The following is a 20,214-nucleotide window of genomic DNA, read 5'->3' on the forward strand; positions in this document are numbered from 1 at the left end:
AACTGTGTTGTCTTTGTTGGTGCCCCCCCATAGAGCTGGAGGGGAAGGATGTGGAGGACCTGTTCACTGCCGTCCTGAGCCCCAGCCATCCACCACAGCTGCCTCACCCCCACGGCCCACCTGGAGCCAGCCTGACACACCCACATGCAGGTATGATACCTATATTGATCCTGTAGCAGTTACTGGCAGTCTTTCGCTCTTATCTGAATATTTTATCAGACCTATGTGACCAGCTGGGTCTTCAGTGTACCACAAAACAGCCCACTGAGATAAAGCCTAGGCATTAGCTCTGGGAGCCAATGCAAGTATTCAGGTCTCAGGTGAGGTTGCTTGTCACGTGAGCATGGTTTGCCCAAAGTAATGCATTGATAAAATAATTTGTTTTTCCATACAGGGAATGCCATGTTTCCACGGATGCCAATGATAAACGGGCTGATGGGACCTAACCAACGATTCCCTCTGAATCCGTCCCATCCCGGAGCAGAATCATGTATCCCAGATAACTTCTCCCCCCTACACCGCATGCCTTTCACTGACAATCCAAGGTACTAACTGCAAAACTTACCTTGCTCTGGAAAGCACTCTCTCTATTCACATAATGATCTGACAAACTGTAATGAATGCTATGTCATACATGCCGGATTAGTATTTGAAGGTATCTGCCTAACATTTACATTTTAGTCATTTAGCAGACGCTCTTATCCAGAGCAACTTACAGTTAGTGCATTCATCTTAAGATAGATAGGTGGGACATATCTCAGTCAAAGTAAGTACACAGTATGTAGCATAACTACACGATTCAAACACCTCAAATTGCAAGCATTGCTAGTGACTCAGTTACTGGAGGAAGCTTGTGGTCTACCAAACAATGAAAATGATAACTACATGTTTTTTTGTACAGTACCAGTCAAAAGTGTGGACACACCTACTCATTCAAGGGTTTTTCATTATTTCTACTATTTTTTACATTGTAGAATAATAGTGAAGACATCAAAACAATGAAATAACACACATGGAATCATGTAGTAACCAAAAAAGTGTTAAACAAATCAAAAATAGATTTTATATTCTTCGCCCATTGCCCTGATGACAGCTACTGTATGCACACTCTTGGCATTCCTTCACTCTGCAGTCCAACTCATCACAAACCATCTCAATTGGGTTGAGGTCGGGTGATTGTGGAGGCCAGGTCATCTGATGCAGCACTCCATCACTCTCCTTATTGGTCAAATAGCCCTTACACAGCCTGGAGGTGTGTTTTGGGTCATTGTCCTGTGGAAAAACAAATGATAGTACCAACAAGCACCAACCTGATGGGATGGCATATCGCTGCAGAATGCTGTGGTAGCCATGCTGGTTAAGTGTGCATTGAATTCTAAATAAATCACAGACCGTTTCAGTTCCTCCATGCTTTACGTTGGGAACCACACATGCAGAGACTATCCGTTCATCCACACCGCATCTCACAAAGACACGCCGGATGGAATCAAAAATCGCAAATTTGGGCTCATCAGACCTAAGGACAGATTTCCATTGCTAATGTCCATTGCTCGTGTTTCTTAGCCCAAGCAAGTCTCTTCTTCTTATTGGTGTCCTTTAGTAGTGTCTTCTTATTGTTGTCCTTTAGTAGTGGTTTCTTTGTAGCAATCGACCATGAAGGCCTGATTCATGCAGTCTCCTTTGAACAGTTGATGTTGAGATGTGTCTGTTACTTGAACTCTGTGAAGCATTTATTTGGGGTTTCAAAGTTCTTTAAATTTTCCGCATTGACTGACCTTCATGTCTTAGTTATTATGTACTGTCGTTTCTCTTTGCTTATTTGAGCTGTTCTTGCCGTAATATGGACTTTTACCAAATAGGGCTATCTTCTGTATACCCCTTCAAACGCATTAAGAAGAAAGATATTCCACAAATTCACTTTTAACAAGGTACACCTGTTAATTGAAATTCATTCCGGGTGACTACCTCATGAAGCTAGTTGAGAGAATGCCAAAGCTATCTTCTAGGCAAAGGGTGCCTACTTTGAAGATTCTCAAATATATTTAGTGGAACACTGTTTTGGTTACTTACATGATTCCATATGTACTATTTAATAGTTGTGATGTCTTCACTATTATTCTACAATGTAAAGATTAAAAGAAAAACCCTTGAATGATTTGGTGTGTCCAAACTTTTGACCGGTCCTGTATATTTCTCAAATTCGTGTTCTTGTGTCCTTCCTATAGGGACAGGAAGTTTAATCAGATGGCCAGAGAGGCAGTGGGTTCGTGGCAGGGGGCTCCTGGCCCTGTCCACGGTGGCCCAGGCCCCACCCCTCTTCCTGGTGCTGAGGGGGGCGAGGCGGAGGCCATGTCCAATGCCCAGAGGAGCACACTGAAGTGGGAGAAGGAGGAGACTCTGGGGGAACTAGCCACTGTGGCCCCTGTCCTCTACACCAATGTCAACTTCCCCAGCCTCAAGGATGAGTTCCCAGGTGTGTGTGTCACAGTCACATCTTTGTGCATATCCAGCCATTACCATGACTTCATTTACAATTGAAGATGGTATGAGAATTGAAGATGATATCAGATGTCCTTCTTGAGCTGCAAGCATGTTGTTGGTCTAATATTTAAAATAATATTGTCACTTTAGACTGGTCTACAAGAGTCAAACAGATTGCAAAGCTGTGGAGGAAAGCAAGTTCGCAAGACAGGGCCCCGTATGTGGTAAGATGCCTTTAATTCTGCTTAGATTACATTGTCCCCAGTAGACATCCATTGGAAATGTGAGAATCCCAAATAATTTTGTCTGATCTGGTATTTTTTTATGAGTCAGACTAAAAGTATTAAATCATTTTTTGAAAAAGCCAGCGCTATTTCAAATCCAGCCGTTCACAGATGACCCTATTAACAGAAGAACCACAGTTCTCAGCGTTAACCTCACACAGAACCTGTAATTACGTTCAGGAGAAGTAATTTTATCTGGCAGAAGCCATGTTTTAAGGACAATCTACTGAATAAAACAAACTAGTAATAGTCTCCTATGGTTTCCATGGCACCAACTGAAATGATTCATTCTGTTTGTGTCTGCACGCGTGTGTGTCTGCGACTGATTTTGCTCTGCAGCAAAAAGCGAGGGACAACAGGGCTGCTCTGCGCATCAACAAGGTTCAGATGTCCAACGAGAGTCTGAAGAGGCAGCAATCGCAGCAGCTGCCGCTGTCCCAGCTGTCCCAGCTGCCCCCGGCCTCACTGCAGCCTCCCGACGAGGTGTTTGACCCCAACATACCGCTAGACACAGACTTGCTCTTTAAGGACCCTTTGAAACCCAAAGAGTCAGAGCATGAGCAAGAGTGGAAGTTTAGACAGGTAAGGTTGTATTCAGAGAAGTGAGGTAATAGTGTGTGCAGGCAGGTTAGTATGCTAGTGTGTGTGAGAAGCAACCAGTTCAGATGCAGTTTAGGAAGTCTTCTCCCCCCTCCAAAAAAACCCAAACACAGTAGTTAAATAGTCTCCTTGTTGGTCTTTTGGGATTTAGGGTGCTAAGCAAACATGCATTGCTTGTTCAGGTTACTATTTGAAAGACTAAAACATGTTTTGCCCTTTCATCCTGTTCCTACAACAGCAAATGAGACAGAAAAGCAGGCAGCAAGCTAAGATCGAAGCCACCCAGAAGCTGGAGCAGGTGAAGAATGAGCAGCTGCAGCAGCAGCAACAGCAGTCAGGCAGCCAATCGGAGGGAGACGGTAACAACAGCGGCAACCAGAGTCCTTCCTCCCAGCACGGCAGCAACGGCAGCATGTCCCCCATGCAGCACAGCACCGGGGGGAAAGAGGGCTTCATCCAACGTCAACTCCCAGGGACGCCCACCTCGGGGCCCCCTGAAGATGTGTTCCTGCGGCCCCCTCCTCCCCCTCCTTCAGGGGGGTCCTCTCAGCCCCAGTCCCCCCAGGTGTTCTCCCCTGGCTCATCCAGCTCCAGACCCTCCTCTCCCTGGGACCCCTATGCCAAGATGGTAGGGACCCCCAGACCTCCAACTCTGGGGCCCAGCGCGTGTCGCAGGATGTCCATGGAGTCTGGCAAGTCTCCCACCTCTTTGATGGAGCAACAGGACAGAGGGAGGCTCACGTCTCCGGCTCATGAGGCTTTCGGCTCCCCCACGTCTATTAGTAGGGAGATGGATCCCTATGCCAAGCCCCCTGACACCCCCAGGCCTGTTGCTGGGGACATTGACCCCTTCCTAAAGCCTATGTGCCCCCCCAGAGTCAACCAGGGTCCCCAGGGAAGGCCCCTGATAGGCTCTCCAGTGCGTGGAGACCCTTACTCTAGACCCATGATCCGCCAAGAGGCCTACCAACGGATGGCTCAAAACAGGATGATCTTGTCAGACCCTTACTCCAGACCTCTGTTAGCTCCCATCCCGGGGAGCAACGAGCAGGGTTCAGTCCCTCAGTCTTTGTTCAAGACCCCCATGCCTCCACCCCAGGCCCAGGACCCCTTCAACAGACCAATGCCTCATCCCCCAGACCGGTTCTCTCAGCAGGGAGACCCCTACGCTCAGGCCCCTCTGACCCCTCGAACTCATGATAGCTTCACCAGTCCACCAAGGATGGCCCAGCACCATACCCAGGGCCACCCATTCCCCCAGCCCAGCCCAATGGCACAGTTACCCAACCGAAACCCTTACGCCCATGCTCCCTCTACTCCAAGGCCCGACCACTTCACATATGACCCCTTTGCCCAACCCCCAGGACCCTCATCAGACCCCTATGCTCAAATGCCAGGTACCCCTAGACCTATGAATGACCTTATCAGCCAACTTCCTGGAAACAGACCATTCTTTGAGTCCGGCTATGCTCGACCTCCAGGCACTCCTCGTCCAAACGACAACTACAGCCAATCCTCTGACCCTTATTCCCAGCAGCCCAACACCCCTCGCCCTGGTATGAACCATTTCCACCACCCTCACCCACACCCCCAGCCCCCCGGTCAGAGGATGTCCCCCGGGCACTCCATGGATCCCTACACACAGCAACCTGGTACCCCTCGGCCCCCCAGGTTCTCAAAGTCCCCAGGCAGCCAGAGACTAGCCCCCATGGATCCCTACGCTAGTCAACCTGGAACACCCAGGCCTTTGAGCGGTGACATGTTCTCCCAGACCCCCAGGCCTATGCTAAATGACCCGTATGCCCAGGCTCCAAGCACCCCGCAGCCAGGGATGGGGTCTGACAGGCTGAGCAGACAGCAGGGGCAGAGGCCTGGTCCCATGGGGAACCAGGATCCCTTCTCCCCTCCTCAAAGCGTTAGGCTCCAAGATGCTCCCTTTCCACACCCTGGGTCACAGACACCAAAGCATCACGGTGGGATAGCCGATGAGGGATTTTCTCCATCGCCGTCCAGACGGCCCAACCAGACGTCTATCCATGATCCTTACGAGCAGGCGCCCATGACCCCACGTCCACAGCCAGCAGACAGACCAGATATGAAGGAGCAGCAAGGCCAGGACCCTGGAGGACAGCTGCAAAACCCCTCCCAGATGCCTGGAACCCCCTCTGAGGTTCAGAGTGTTTCTCTGGCCGACAGTGAGGAGAGACTCAAACAGGTAGGACTGATGCTATTTAAACTGCTCTTATCTTCATTTAAAGTATTATCTTCCAGATAAATTTCACCCGTTTCAGTATTCACTTAAATTAACATTTGTATCCCTTGGCAAGCTTGAAGCCACGGTGATTAATAGCTAATACAATTCTATCACTTTTTTTTTTCAATCAAATATTCAGTAGAGTTCTGGCATGAAACATGAATTATCTAGTTGGAGGTCTGACAGCTCGTGTTGTTTTATTTAGCGTCAACGCATCCGAGAGCTGATCCTGAAGCAGCAGCAGCAGAGGAGTGCCATCCGCCAGGAGAACGCTGGTATCATGGCCCCTGGCCCTGGGACACCTCGACCCTGGCCGCACGAGGGCCACGGACAACAGGGCGAGATGTTCAGCCGGCCCCCTCCACCTTACCCTGGGCCGGGCCCCATGAGCGGACCAATGAGGTTCCCTGGATCTGGACCCTTCCCAGGGGACCAGCGAGGCCCTTTCCCTAATGAGGGCCAGTTCCCCATAGGACAATACTCGGGTGATCCTAATATCAGACATCAGGGGCCAAGGTTTGTAACTGATATTACTGTCCTTACAGACTTAATAAATAAGACTTCTTAGTCTACGAAAAAACAGAGTCATTCTAGATTGAATGTTTTGGAGGTAACTCGGCACTGTAATATGTGTTGAAATGTATTTTTTCTTTCAATTGCTCAGGTTTGCATTTCCACCTGGTGGGCCGGGACCTCATGGTAGCCAGGAGTTCTTCCCCAGAGGTCCTCACCCCATGCAGGACATCCACCCGGGGATGAGACGCTCCATGTCTGTAGATATGGCCAAGTCCATGGGGGGCAACCCTATGGGGCTCCCCCAGCATTTCCCTCCTAGTGGTGTGCCAATGCAACAGCACAATATTATGGGCCAGCCTTTCATCGAGCTGAGACACAGAGCCCCTGACAGCAGGCTTCGTCTCCCTTTCGGGTCCTCTGGCATGCAAGGGAACAACATGGATCCCAACCTCCAGCCCCAGAGGCCTCCTGGTTTCATGGGAGGGCTTGAATTCCGGTTGCCTCCAAACCAAGGCCCCAGGATGATGATGGAGTCAATGGGGGACCAGCAGATGAGCCAAGGCCATCTGTCCTCCAACATTGAGAACTTCCACCAGCATCAGCAGGCCCAGATGCAAGGGGGAGCCATGCCAAGGCAAGCCCAGCTAATGAGGTCCATGAGCCAGCCTGCTTCGAACGAGACCCAGGGTATGTCAGCTTCCATGATGATACCTGGGCCTTCTGCTGGGAAGAGTGATGGTCAGGGAGGAGTCTCCATGGCTAACAACAATGACGGAGTGGACGACAAACTGGACACAGACGAATCGGCCGTCAAAGACCTGGAAGATGTTGAGGTGAAAGACCTAGTCGATGCCGATCTGGACAACCTAAATCTGGATCCGGAAGAAGACGGCAAAGACCTAGACCTAGAGACCAATGACCTGCACCTGGACGACTTCCTGACGTCGGGGAAGTTCGACATCATTGCGTACACGGACCCCGACCTGGACGACGTCAAGAAGGACTTGTTCAATGAGGAACTGGACCTTAATGACCCCATGGAAGACCACAGCGACGCCTGTGACTTCCAGAAGGCCTTGTCTGAGAAGAGGAGTTCTAGCTGTGGCGGTGCTGCATCTTCCTTCTCCAATTTGACGTCTGGAATGGGGAAGTCAGATGGAATGGCCGAGAAGACAGCTGATGTGAAACAGGAAGTGAACTGCCGCCAGAGCTCCGCCTCCTCCCTGCCTTTCGAGTATAAGATCAAAATGGAGGACAAAGACAGCCTGTCTCAGATGTCCAATGAGAGGACAGAGCAACAAGCAGACGGAAACACTAACAAGCAATCAGGAGTGCTCTCTGCCTCCACGCCAGTACTCTCTAGCTTACTAATCAAGCAGCAACCAGAGGACTCCACCTGTGACAATCAAGGCAGTGGTAACTCTATGACACAGCCAAACCAAGACACTCAGAACAACTCTGGACTTAGTATGGGATCTCAAACCATGGATCCAACTAACAGGGGAGAAGAAGAAGGAGAATCATCCATGTCTACCTTTGAGATGGACCAGAGTGGGTTGACCCCGGCCCAGCAGGCCCTGTTGGCCCAGACATTGGGCCAGGCGGGGCCAGGGGGGCACAGACCCCTGCTGCTGGAGGAGCAGCCCCTCCTCCTACAGGACCTGCTGGACCAGGAGAGGCAGGAGCAGCAGCAGCAGAGGCAGATGCAGGCCATGATCAGACAACGCTCCTCTAGTGACGCTTTTTTCCCCAACATTGGTAACTAGACATTTTTTGTTTAGGCTAAATGCTTTATGCCAGTTCAAACGAGTTATTCACTTTCACATTGATATGAGTCGTATAAAACAGTATAAATGTCAGTGATATGCATAGAGGAATTTGTGTCTTATGTAATGGGCAAGTTGCTGACCACACTTTTTTTGGTCTGCAGATTTTGACGCCATCACTGACCCTATTATGAAAGCAAAGATGGTCGCTCTGAAAGGCATCAACAAAGTCATGGTTCAAAACAACATGGGGATGACACCAATTGTCATAAACAGGTTTCAACCTGGTCCTGCGGCACCATGTCCTGAAAGCACCCCTGTTCCTCCACAGGCCGTTGGACAGGTAACTGAAACACTTAACCAAGTCAGCTCTCTTAAGTCGTCTTTCATACACAAAGCATACTAGGAAAACACAAATTATAATATCAATTTATTGTTTGTCAATTTCAAACCAGGATGGCAAGCTGACACCCTCAGTGACAAGGCCCAATCCTCCCAATTTTGGACCAGGTTTTGTCAGTAAGTTCACCTCTGTTAACATTCACAATCGTCAGTAAATGTATCCTTTTGATTTATGAGCCATAGTTCAATAATGGTATAAATCTGTAAAAGTAAAACATTCTGTCTCCCCCTCAGATTTTCTTGGCTTTACCAGGCTTAGCCCAAATTGCTTTTGTAATTAAATATTGTTAATTTACATAAGTACTATGAAAACGCACTCTGTCGCTTCCCTCAGACAATGCTCAGAGGACTCAGTACGAGGAGTGGCTCCAGGAGACCCAGCAGCTGCTCCAGATGCAGCAGAAGTTTCTGGAGGAGAAGATCGGCGCCCACAGAAAGTCCAAGAAGGCCCTGTGTGCCAAGCAGAGGACGGCCAAGAAGGCTGGAAGGGAGTTCCCTGAGGAGGACGCAGAGCAGCTCAAACACTTGACGGAGCAGCAGGGTGTAGTGCAGAAACAGCTGGAGCAGGTACGTAATGTCACTTTCTTCATCAGTACTATACCACTGTCTTACCATAACACTAGGCTATGCCCTCAATTCAACCCTCATACTGTACTTGCTTGGAACTAAGTTTTGAGACCAGACCAAAATGTTGACTTTTTTTCCTTCAGTTGACCAAACATCCTTTCAAAGCTCCTTGTAATTGTCCTAATTATGTATTGAATTATGTCAATACAAATGTTGAATTGTTATTGTCTGTCTTGCCAGCTGTTTGTCCATGTTCTTATGTAATATATATTTTCGGTTCTTGTCCTTTTAGATCCGGAAGCAGCAGAAAGAGCATGCTGACCTGATCGAGGAGTATGGTGTGAAGCAGCAGGGTGGCAGTGGCATGCCTCCCACTGTGATGCCAGCAGCAGTGCCAGGAATGCCACCAATACAAGGCGGCCCTGCCGGCATTGTACCGAGTGGGCCTCCAATGAACCACCCATCTATGAACCACATGGTGCAGCAGGTGCCAATCCATCCAGGCCAGCCAAACGCCCCCCCAAAACGAATGCCTGTGCCCAACGCACCAGCAGGCTGGCATCCTGGAGCTCCCATGCCCATGGGTGGACCCAATATGCCCCCTCAGGTTCCCATGGGCAACCTGCCTCAGCAGCCCCCACAGATGCCCCAGCAGATTCCTCCCCAAATGCCCCAGCAGATTCCTCCCCAAATGCCCCAGCAGATGCCTCCCCAAGTGCCCCAGCAGATGCCTCCCCAAGTGCCCCAGCAGATGCCTCCCCAAATGCCCCAGCAGATTCCTCCCCAAATGCCCCAGCAGATGCCTCCCCAAGTGCCCCAGCAGATGCCTCCCCAAATGCCCCAGCAGATGCCTCCCCAAATGCCCCAGCAGATGCCTCCCCAAATGCCCCAGCAGATGCCCATGGAAAACCAGCCTCAGCCTCAACCCGGTGGGGTCAAACCCCCACAGGGCTCCGGTTTGAAGTTTGACGACAACAACCCGTTTAGTGAGGGCTTCCAGGAGAGAGAGCGTCGGGAGAGGCTGAGAGAGCAGCAGGAGAGGCAGAGGGTTCAACTAATGCAGGAAGTAGAACGTCAGCGCGCCCTAAAACAACGCATGGAGATGGAACAGCAAGGCATGCTGGGGCCTGACGGGGGGAACACGGTGCCTCTCTCTCAGATGCCGTTCTTCAATGCTGAGCTGCCCCAGGACTTCATGCAGCAGTTAGGACCGATGTTCCCCCTGCAGCAGCCCATGCAGCCAGGGATGGGCTCTCCTCCCGGGGCCTTCATACAAGGCGGAGACCGGAGGGCCATAATGGGTAATGGGATGATTCCTCAGGACATGGGACCTGGTTTTGGGCCTGATAACATGGTACTACAGGGTAACTTCGCCCAGGGTCCACACAGACCCCGGAGGTTCAGCGGCCCAGGCGTGATGCCACAGATGCCCGGGGAAGGCCCTCCATTTGGGAGCGGCAACTCCACCACGCCCCTGCCTTCCAACTTCCCCGGCTCGGGTCAGTCTCTGATCCAGCTCTACTCCAACATCATCCCGGATGAGAATGGCAAGAAAAAAAGAAACAGGAAGAAGAAGAAAGACCATGATGATGCAGATTCTGTGAAAACGCCGTCCACGCCGCGCTCTGACCTGACTGCCCCTCTGACGCCCTGCCGGTCAGACACATCCTCCACACCCACCAGGAACAACGCCCACCTTTTCGGGGACCAAGACCTTTCCAGGTCCCCCTTACTTGGCTCCTCCACCTCTACCCCCAGCCATAGCCACTCAGAGCTGGAGAGGCAGCTCTCTGGAGGGCTGGGTGGAGGGCTGGGTGGTGTTGGGCAGCCTGTAGGGATGGGTAGCCTCCCATCAGACATCTCCCTTGCCAGGGCCCAAGCTCTGGAGCAGGAGCGCATCCTCAGCAACATTAAGCTGGAGCAGACTGAGAGCACCGAGTGCCACGGACCCAGAGATGGCACCTCCTCGCACATGGGCTCAGGGATGGGCACGGTGAAGGAGGAGGGTGGAGCTGCAGTACAGAGCCCCTCCCACGGCGGGGGAGCAAAAGGGGAATCTGGGAGTAACAACGAGCTCCTCAAACACTTGTTGAAGAACAGGCAGACGCCTCTTAATGGACCAGGGCTTCCCCACCAACGGTCAGACAAGAGCCTGAGGTCTGAGGAAGAGGAGGCGGATGCAGACTGCAAGGCCCTGCTGCTAAGGCAGAGCTCCATGGACAGCAACGGGGTGAGTCGGTCTGGTAGATGAGGCACGGCAGTGGAGGTTGGTGAAGGCTCATTGTAACAGTTGGGATGGAATAAATGGAACGATCCAGTTCCATTAATTACAATAAGTCTATCCTCCGATTTCTCCCTCCACCAGCCTCCATTGAGTCACAGTGACCGCTAGCTTGCTACGTAGGTAGATGAGCAGCCAGTGTGAGTCACAGCCAAGCCAAGCAGGCTCTTAGTCTGGTTCAGTGAATCAGTCCAATGGGTTGCTGCCTGTGACAAACTGTTGTGAGTCATAGTAGGAGGCAGTAGTTTAGGCTGAGTTGTGGTTCATGAAATGGTCTCTCAGATCTTCTCCTGCTAAAAATAATGGTGGTGTTGGTGGAAATACCCAAAAGGCTTGAGAGTTGTGAATTGTAAAAGTTATTAATGAACAGCGTGGTATCATGTCATGTTTTTTTTATATAGATATTTTTGTGATTGCCGATAAACGAGACACTGCTTTCTTACTAGTGTCTCTATGACAATTGACACATTACTCATCTACCTCCTCCCAGGCGTATTCAGACGGACAGCTCTCTGGCCTTCCAGAGTTCCCAGGACCACTGCTCACAGGACAGGATAAGAGGAAAGGCAGGAACAAGAGGAACCCCAAAGGAGGAGAGCGGCCCGCCTCTCGTTACAAGAAGAGGAAGAAAGAAGGGGAGGAGAAGCAACTGGTGCACTCCAGCACTGATACACTAATGACCCAGCTCAAACAGGTAGGGAGTAGACTTAAACATCACATAACACTTATAGGCATAGTCACATTAACCATACCTACACATACATATTACCTCAATTAGCCCAACTAACCGCTGCCTGTATATAGACTCGCTACTGTTATTTTTCACTGTCTTTACTGTTGTTTATTATTTCCATATTTATCTTTTGTTTACTTAATACCTATGTTTTACTTTAAAAATTAAGCATTTCACTGTAAGGTCTACTACACCTGTTGCGTTCGGTGAAACTGAAACAACTGAAAGCTGTTTCAACAACTGAAAGCTGTTGATACTCTACACACACGTCAGAGACTAGACTTCTTCTTATACCAATAGGCCACATTCAGCATGTTACATTTACTCATCTCACATTAAGGGGAGCTAAATGATCCCTTCAGAGATGTTTCCTTCCACAGCTCTGTCTTTAACAGCGCTGTGATGCATCGACCACAGAGCTAGCTAATTACAGATAGGACGGTGCCCCGGGTGTGTGTATGCTGATACCATTACATGCATCATAGCCACATTACTGCTGTGTTAATGGACTAGCAAATGAAGCTGCTAGGTTTGACAGTTATACACCCAGGCATTACTGGTGGTTATTATGGAGAAGAATGGGACATATTATAACCCCCCCCCATGGTGCTCTTCATTGATTAAATCTGTATGCAGCCGCATCACTTCATAAATGGCTTTAGTTAATTGCGATAGAAACTACACAGTTTGATTGCATACCGGTATTCAGTTTGATGGCATGGAGCCATGATATGGTCTCCTGGAGGGCAGGGGGACCAAATAAAAATGATGTAAATTGAAACAAATGGTATCCTACCCTACTGGGTGCTGCTACACCATACTGTCTGCATATCACTGATAAATGAGACATAAATAATATTGTTTTTCTCACCAAACGTTATTATCAAACAGTCAACCAGCTCTTTTATTACAATTTCCGTGCTGTTTTGTTGAAGTTTAAATTACTGTCATTTTGATAAGTAATTGCTGTCTTCGTTTCCTTCCTATGTGGGAAGGATAATTGTAGAAAATGAATTGAATGGGAAATCTAGACTTTCCAAACACGCTTCAATTTGAAATACCCAGTAATCGCTGTAATCAATCAACAAGGATAAATTACCCACAGACTTCCACTAAACACATAGCCGCCACAGCGGAGTTGAAGATGTGAATAATACCCCAGGTATGTTCATTTGACTTGGTGCTATTTGTGTTCATACAGTGAGCTCCAAATTGGGACAGTGACAAAAGTTTTGTTGTTTTGGCTCTGTACTCCTGCATTGGATTTGAAATGTTGCAATGACTGAGGTTAACGTGCAAACTGTCAGGTATAATATGGGGGTAATTTCATCTATATCTTGTGAACCGTTTAGAAATTACAGCACTTTTTGTACATTGTCCCTCCATTTCAGGCGACCAAAATTATTGGGACAAATTCACTTGTGTAATAAAGTAGTCAAAAGTTTAGTATTTGGTCCCATATTCCTAGCACGCAATGATTACATCAATCTTTGGACTCTACACACTTGTTGGATGCATTTTCTATTTGTTTTGGTTGTGTTTTAGTATATTTTGTGCCCAATTTTATTGTAAATAAGAATAGAATATATTTCTAAACACATCTACATTAATGTATATGCTACCAAGATTACGCATACAGTACCAGTCAAAAGTTTGGACACACCTACTCATTCAAGGGTTTTCTTTATCTTTGCTATTTTGTACATTGTAGAATAATAGTGAAGGCATCAAAACTATAAAATAACACATATGGAATCATGTAGTAACCCAAAAAAGTGTTCATCAAATCAAAATATATTTTATATTTTTCATTCTTCAAAGTAGCCACCCTTTGCCTTGATGACAGCTTTGCACACTCTTGGCATTCTCTCAACCAGTTTCACCTATGCTCAGCACTTGTTGGCTGCTTTTCCTTCACTCTGCGGTCCAACTCATCACAAACCATCTCAATTGGGTTGAGGTCAGGTGATTGTGGAGGCCAGGTCATCTGATGCAGCACCCCATCACTCTCCTTCTTGGTAAAATAGCCCTTACACAGCCTGGAGGTGTGTTTTGGGTCATTGTCCTGTTGAAAAACAAATGATAATCCCATAAAGCTCAAACCTGATGGAATTGCGAATTGCTGCAGAATGCTGTGGTACCCGTGCTGGATAAGTGTGCCTTGAATTCTAAATAAATCACAGACCGTGTCACCAGCAAAGCACCATCACACCACCTCCTCCATGCTTCAGAGTGGGAACCACACATGCAGAGATCATCCGTTCACCTACTCTGTGTCTCACAAAGACACGGCGGTTGGAACCAAAAATCTCAGATTTGGACTCATCAAACCAAAGGACAGGTTTCCACCGTTCTAATGTTCATTGCTGTGTGTTTCTTAGCCCAATCAAGTCTCTTCTTCTTATTGGTGTCCTTTAGTAGTGGTTTCTTTGTAGCAATTTGACAATGAAGTCCTGATTCACCAATCTCCTCTGAACAGTTGATGTTGAGATGTGTCTGTTACTTGAACTCTGTGAAGCATTTATTTGTGCTGCAGTTGCTGAAGGCTGGTCATTCTAATGAACTTATCCTCTGCAGCAGAGGTAACTCTGGGTCTTCCTTTCCTGTGGCGGAAGAAACTTCCAAAGTTCTTTACATTTTCCACATTGACTGACCTTCATAATGGACTGTATTTTCTCTTTGCTAATTTGAGCTGTTCTTGACATAATATGGACTTGGTCTTTTACCAAATAGGGCTTTCTTCTGTATACCACCCCTACCTTGTCACAAACTCTTTAAGAAGGAAATACATTCCACAAATGAACTTTTAACAAGGCACACCTGTTAATTGTTATATCATATCAGTAGAAAATAGTAAAGATTCAAGAAAAACCCTGGAATGAGTCTGTGTCCAAACTTTTGACTGGTACTGTAGTCCTGAATTAATTGTGAATAATGATGAGTGTGAAAGTTACAGACAAAAAAATTATATCGTGCCACCCTCCCAAATGCTAACCTCATCTGTTATCGTAATGGTAAAAGGTTAGAATGTCTTGGGGGTGTGATATTTGCGCGTCTAACTTTCTCACTCATCATTATTCACGATTGATTCATTCAGCACTATCCATAATCGTGGTGGCATCCACATTAATATAGATGTGTTTAGCAACATATTCAATTCTTATTTACAATAAACTCCAAAATGACACAATACATTATTTACCATTCATTTCTATTGAGCACAAAATAATCTGAAACTCGACCAGAACAAACAGCAAATGCATCCAACAAGTTTGTAAAGTCAAAAGCTTGATGTAATCTATTGCGTGCTATTGTAGGAATATGGGACCAAATACTAAACTTTAATGCACATAAGTGAATTTGTCCCACTTTTGGTCCCCAAAATGGGGGACTTGTACAAAAAGTACTCTAATTTCGAAAACAGTTCACATGATATGGATTAAAATACCCTCAAATTTAAATTGACAGTCTGCACTTTAACCTCATAATCATTTTATCATTTCAAATCCAAAGTACTGGAGTACAGAGTCAAAACTACAACAAAAATGTTCACTGTCCCAATACTTTTGGAACTCACTCTATATCTGAGGTAATTATGGAAGTTTGCAGGCAGTTTTACACCACCAAGGAACATTCCTCTCACTTCACATATAGTTCTATCATCATTAGCACATTCAACCTCTCGCCTTTCTTCTCCCCTGGCTGTAACTCTTCCCTAGGTCATTACTGGAAATAAGAATGTTGTCATATTCTCTGGTCAAATATTAAAGGGTTAAATAGATAAATAAATATGCGTAACCTCCTCTCTGTTTCTCTCCATCTCCCTTCCTCTCTCTCATCCTACAGCAGTTGTCCCTTCTGCCCCTCATGGAGCCCCTGATAGGGATGAACTTTTCTCACTTTGCCCCCTACGGCAGCGGCCAGCTGAACGGTGAGAACCTCCTGTCTGGGACATTTGGCAGTGGCTCTCTGGACGGAGTCTCTGACTACTACTCCCAGCTCACCTACAAGGTGAGGCCTCACCTCCAACTGGAGTTTATTTTGTTCTTTAAAAAAAAAATCCTACTTATCTCGTATTTTTATTTAAAAAGAGACTTTGAATGAGCTAGGGAGAGATGGAGGGATCCCACACAAACATGTACTGCATACTGTGTGCGCAGAAGGTGCTGGCACTATCCACTAGACCAGCCCCAGGCACAAGACACTTTAATTAAGATGAAGTTGAATGATGCCTTTGGTGCCTTTGAAGCAGTGATTTGTGGTTGCAAGAGACGACTATGATACAATATTATATATCCCCTGTTGTAGTATGTTGACATGTATTCCTTGGCCTGTTTCTTCAAAGCAGAACAATCTGAGCAACCCCCCCACCCCGCCGGCTTCACTCCCTCCGACTCCTCCACCTGTAAACCGACAGAAGATGATCAACGGCTTTGCCACTACAGAGGAGCTAGCCAGCAAAGCTGCTGCAATGGGTGAGCACTGGGGAGGGTTCAGAGGGACCAGGGGTTATTGGTAGATTAGTTCCAGCTTGCTGAATCTCTGAAGCTGTTTTTTTTTACCTCAAAATAATGTATCAAGGCCTCCCGGGTGGCGCACTGGTTAAGGGCGCTGTACTGCAGCGCCAGCTGTGCCATCAGAGTCCCTGGGTTCGCGCCCAGGCTCTGTCGTAACCGGCCGCGACCGGGAGGTCCGTGGGGCGACGCACAATTGGCCTAGCGTCGTCCGGGTTAGAGAGGACTTGGTCGGTAGGGATGTCCTTGTCTCATCGCGCACCAGCGACTCCTGTGGCGGGCCGGGCGCAGTGCGCGCTAACCAAGGTTGCCAGGTGCACGGTGTAGCTTCCGGGTTGGATGCGCGCTGTGTTAAGAAGCAGTGCGGCTGGTCGGGTTGTGTATCGGGTTGACGCATGACTTTCAACCTTCGTCTCTCCCGAGCCCGTACGGGAGTTGTAGCGATGAGACAAGATAGTAGCTACTACAACAATTGGATACCACGAAATTGGGGAGAAAAAGGGGTAAAAAAATAAAATTAAAATAAAAAATAAAAAAATAAAATTAAAATAATGTATCATACACAGCATTCTGAAATGTGTTGAGAAGGTTATGCTGTTTTGAAAGTTCATAACCCTTCCCCAACCCCTATTGAGAAAATGGCCATGAAAGTTTTTGCAACAATTTCCAACTGTAGTCATGCTGTTAGGACCAATCTTAATGTCTCATTCATATGTTCCTCTTCTATGTAGTGTCCAAAAATCTGGTCTCCAAGCCGCTCCACGTCCCATTCAGGACCGAGGAGGACCTGCTGGCCCGAGCCATTGCTCAGGGACCTAAAACTGTGGACGTGCCAGCCTCCCTTCCCACGCCCCCTCACAACAACCAGGAGGAACTCAGGTAAGTAAGGCCTCTGCTCCCCATAACAGGGCAATTAGGAGTATGGTTGCAAATTACAGTAATTTCCCCCAAATTCCCAGGTTTTCCAGAAATCCTGCCCTCAAGATTCCCGGAATCAATAGGGAATTAGCAGAAAATCTGCAATCCTCCTACCAGGGTTTCTGTAAAATCTGGTAATTTCAGCAAAATTACCAGAATTTTGCAATCCTAATTAGGAGGGATGTCTTTGGTTATGCTTTACATCTTAAAGATGCCGTATTACTTTCTAAACCTGTCATTGTGATTACAGTGTATTCTGTAAATACTTGGCCGCACAATCATTTTCCCTACTGGGACAAAGATTCATTTGAATTGCACTTCATAGGCAGTGCAGTGGACACTTTGTATACTAATATTTGTCTAAAAACATGCATTCTGCTTGATCTGGGTACTCGGACGAGGCTGTGACATTTTTGTTGTTGTTTTGGCTGTGTATACAGCACTTTGGATTTGAAATGAGGTTAAAGTGCATATTCCTAGCACGCAATGATTACCTTTTATTTGTATTTCTGTTTTTGAACCTTTATTTAACTAGGCAAGTCAGTTAAGAACAAATTCTTATTTACAATGACAGCCTACCCCGGCCAAACCTTAACCCGGTCGATGCTGAGCCAATTGTGTGCCACCCTATGGGACTCCCAATCACGGCCTGTTGTGATACAGCCTGGAATCAAACCAGGGCCTGTAGTGATGCCTCTAGCACTGAGATGCAGTGCCTTAGACCACTGCGCCACTCATCAAGCTTGTGACTCAACAACATTTGTTGGATGCATTTGTTGTTTGTTTTGGTTGTGTTTTAGATTATTTTGTAGCCAATAGAAATGAATGGTAAATAATGTGTTGTGAGATTTGAGTCACTTTTATTGTAAATAAGAATATAATATGTTTTTAAACACTTATATGAATGTGGATGCTATCATGATTATGGATAGTCCTGAATGAATCTTGAATAATCATGAGTGAGAAAGTTACAGATGCACAAATATCATACCCCCAAGACATGCTAACCTCTCACCATTATAATAACATGGGAGGTTAACATTTTTTGGGGGGGTATGATATTTAAGCCTAATTTATCACTCATTATTCACAATTAATTCAGGATTATCCATAATCATGGTAGCATCCACTGTCCCAATACTTTTGGGGCTCACTGTATATGATTCAAGCTTTCAGACAGACTACACAACAATTTCTACATAATGTTCTTAGCTTTGAGAACTCTGATCGAGACAATTTACAGTTGTGAACGCAATTATATTTGTGTGAAAATAGCCTATTTGTCTAAAAACAGTTATTTTCCTGTATGTACTCAGACTAGGTTGTAGATATACCATACAATCTTTCACAGACTCCAAAACAATCTCAACACAATGTTCTCAGTTTAGGGAAGCCTGGGATATGCAATGTTATTTTTTTGTGAAAAATAGGTTGACCAACATTGTTGTTTTGATACATACTAATGTTATATAATGTTTCTCTCAACCCCCTCCCTCTCTGTCACAGTAACAGGCTTGGACAGGAGCATTGTAAGGACCGGGACACACCAGATAGTTTTGTCCCCTCCTCGTCCCCAGAAAGTGTGGTTGGCGTGGAGATAAGCCGTTACCCAGACCTGTCATTGGTGAAGGAGGAGCCCCTCTCCCCCGTCCTCCCCATGCTCCCCACACCCTGGGGGAAAGGTAAATAAATAAGGTTACACTTTATTTTAACATAATAAACAAAAAGATTGCACACCATTAAATACTGCTCACTAGAATAGGGACTGTGAAATTACTTTATGATCAAATCACATTTTATTTGTCACATGCACAAATACAACAGGTCGACCTTACCGTGAAATGCTTAACTTTTTTTTTTTTTTACCTTTATTTAACTAGGCAAGTCAGTTAAGAACAAATTCTTATTTTCAATGACGGCCTACAGTGGGTTAACTGCCTGTTCAGGGGCAGAACGACAGATTTGTACCTTGTCAGCTCAGGGATTTGAACTAGCAACCTTCCGGTTACTAGTCCAACGCTCTAACCACTAGGCTACCCTTCAGCCCCTGCTGCTCTCTGTGGGACGGTCCCACCTGGCCAAAAGCCAGGGAAAATGCAGAGCGCCAAATTCAAATAAATTACTTTAAAAAAATCAAACTTTCATTAAATCACACATGCAAGATAGCAAATTAAAGCTACACTTGTTGTGAATCCAGCCAACATGTCAGATTTCAAAAAGGCTTTTCGGCGAAAGCAAACGATGCTATTATCTGAGTAAGCATCTCCGTAAACAAAAGAGAGAAAAGCATATTTCAACCCTGCAGGCGCGACACAAAATGCAGAAATAAAAATATAATTCATGCCTTTTGACGAGCTTCTTTTGTTGGCACTCAAATATGTCCCATAAACATCACAAATTGTCCTTTTGTTCGATTAATTCCGTCGATATATATCCAAAATGTCCATTTATTTGGAACGTTTGATCCATAAAAACACAGGTTCCAACTTGCGCAACGTGACTACAAAATATCGCAAAAGTTACCTGTAAACTTTGCCAAAACATTTCAAACTACTTTTTTAATACAACTTTAGGTATTTTTTTACGTAAATAATCAATAAAATTGAAGACGGGATGATCTGTGTTCAATACAGGAGGAAAACAAACTGTAGCTAGCTTTCTGGTCACGCGCCTCTATCAAACAGTATACTTGAAGTTACCCTCGTTCTGAACAGTGCTACTTCTTCATTACACAAAGGAAAAAACTCAACCAATTTCTAAAGGCTGGTGACATCCAGTGGAAGCGGTAGGAACTGCAAGAAGGTCCCTTAGAAATCTGGATTCCCAATGAACACCCATTGAAAAGAGAGTGACCTCAAAAATACATCTGAATGGTTTGTCCTCGGGGTTTCGCCTGCT

General features: G+C 46.5%; 1 protein-coding gene across 7 annotated transcripts in view; it reads left to right on the forward strand.

Moving 5' to 3' along the window:
- Positions 1-20,214, forward strand: part of LOC110530401 (histone-lysine N-methyltransferase 2C) — a 139,275-nt gene that overhangs the window by 104,081 nt on the left and 14,980 nt on the right. For 4 of the 7 annotated variants that reach the window (XM_036986029.2, XM_036986032.2, XM_036986034.2 and 1 more), the window contains 17 exons: positions 34-150; positions 395-545; positions 2,226-2,473; positions 2,632-2,705; positions 3,105-3,347; positions 3,604-5,580; positions 5,825-6,135; positions 6,284-7,893; positions 8,066-8,244; positions 8,357-8,420; positions 8,638-8,870; positions 9,163-11,100; positions 11,642-11,845; positions 15,731-15,895; positions 16,230-16,359; positions 17,130-17,277; positions 18,823-18,998. In XM_036986029.2, coding sequence (XP_036841924.2) covers positions 34-150; positions 395-545; positions 2,226-2,473; positions 2,632-2,705; positions 3,105-3,347; positions 3,604-5,580; positions 5,825-6,135; positions 6,284-7,893; positions 8,066-8,244; positions 8,357-8,420; positions 8,638-8,870; positions 9,163-11,100; positions 11,642-11,845; positions 15,731-15,895; positions 16,230-16,359; positions 17,130-17,277; positions 18,823-18,998 — 7,968 coding nt within the window. The remainder of the gene's footprint in view (positions 1-33; positions 151-394; positions 546-2,225; positions 2,474-2,631; positions 2,706-3,104; positions 3,348-3,603; positions 5,581-5,824; positions 6,136-6,283; positions 7,894-8,065; positions 8,245-8,356; positions 8,421-8,637; positions 8,871-9,162; positions 11,101-11,641; positions 11,846-15,730; positions 15,896-16,229; positions 16,360-17,129; positions 17,278-18,822; positions 18,999-20,214) is intronic. The other 3 variants (XM_036986030.2, XM_090182397.1, XM_090182398.1) reach the window with 3 other exon arrangements.

The sequence above is a fragment of the Oncorhynchus mykiss genome, chromosome 8, assembly GCF_057628025.1.
Source record: "Oncorhynchus mykiss isolate SJ-2025 chromosome 8, ASM5762802v1, whole genome shotgun sequence".
Lineage (NCBI taxonomy): Eukaryota > Metazoa > Chordata > Actinopteri > Salmoniformes > Salmonidae > Oncorhynchus > Oncorhynchus mykiss.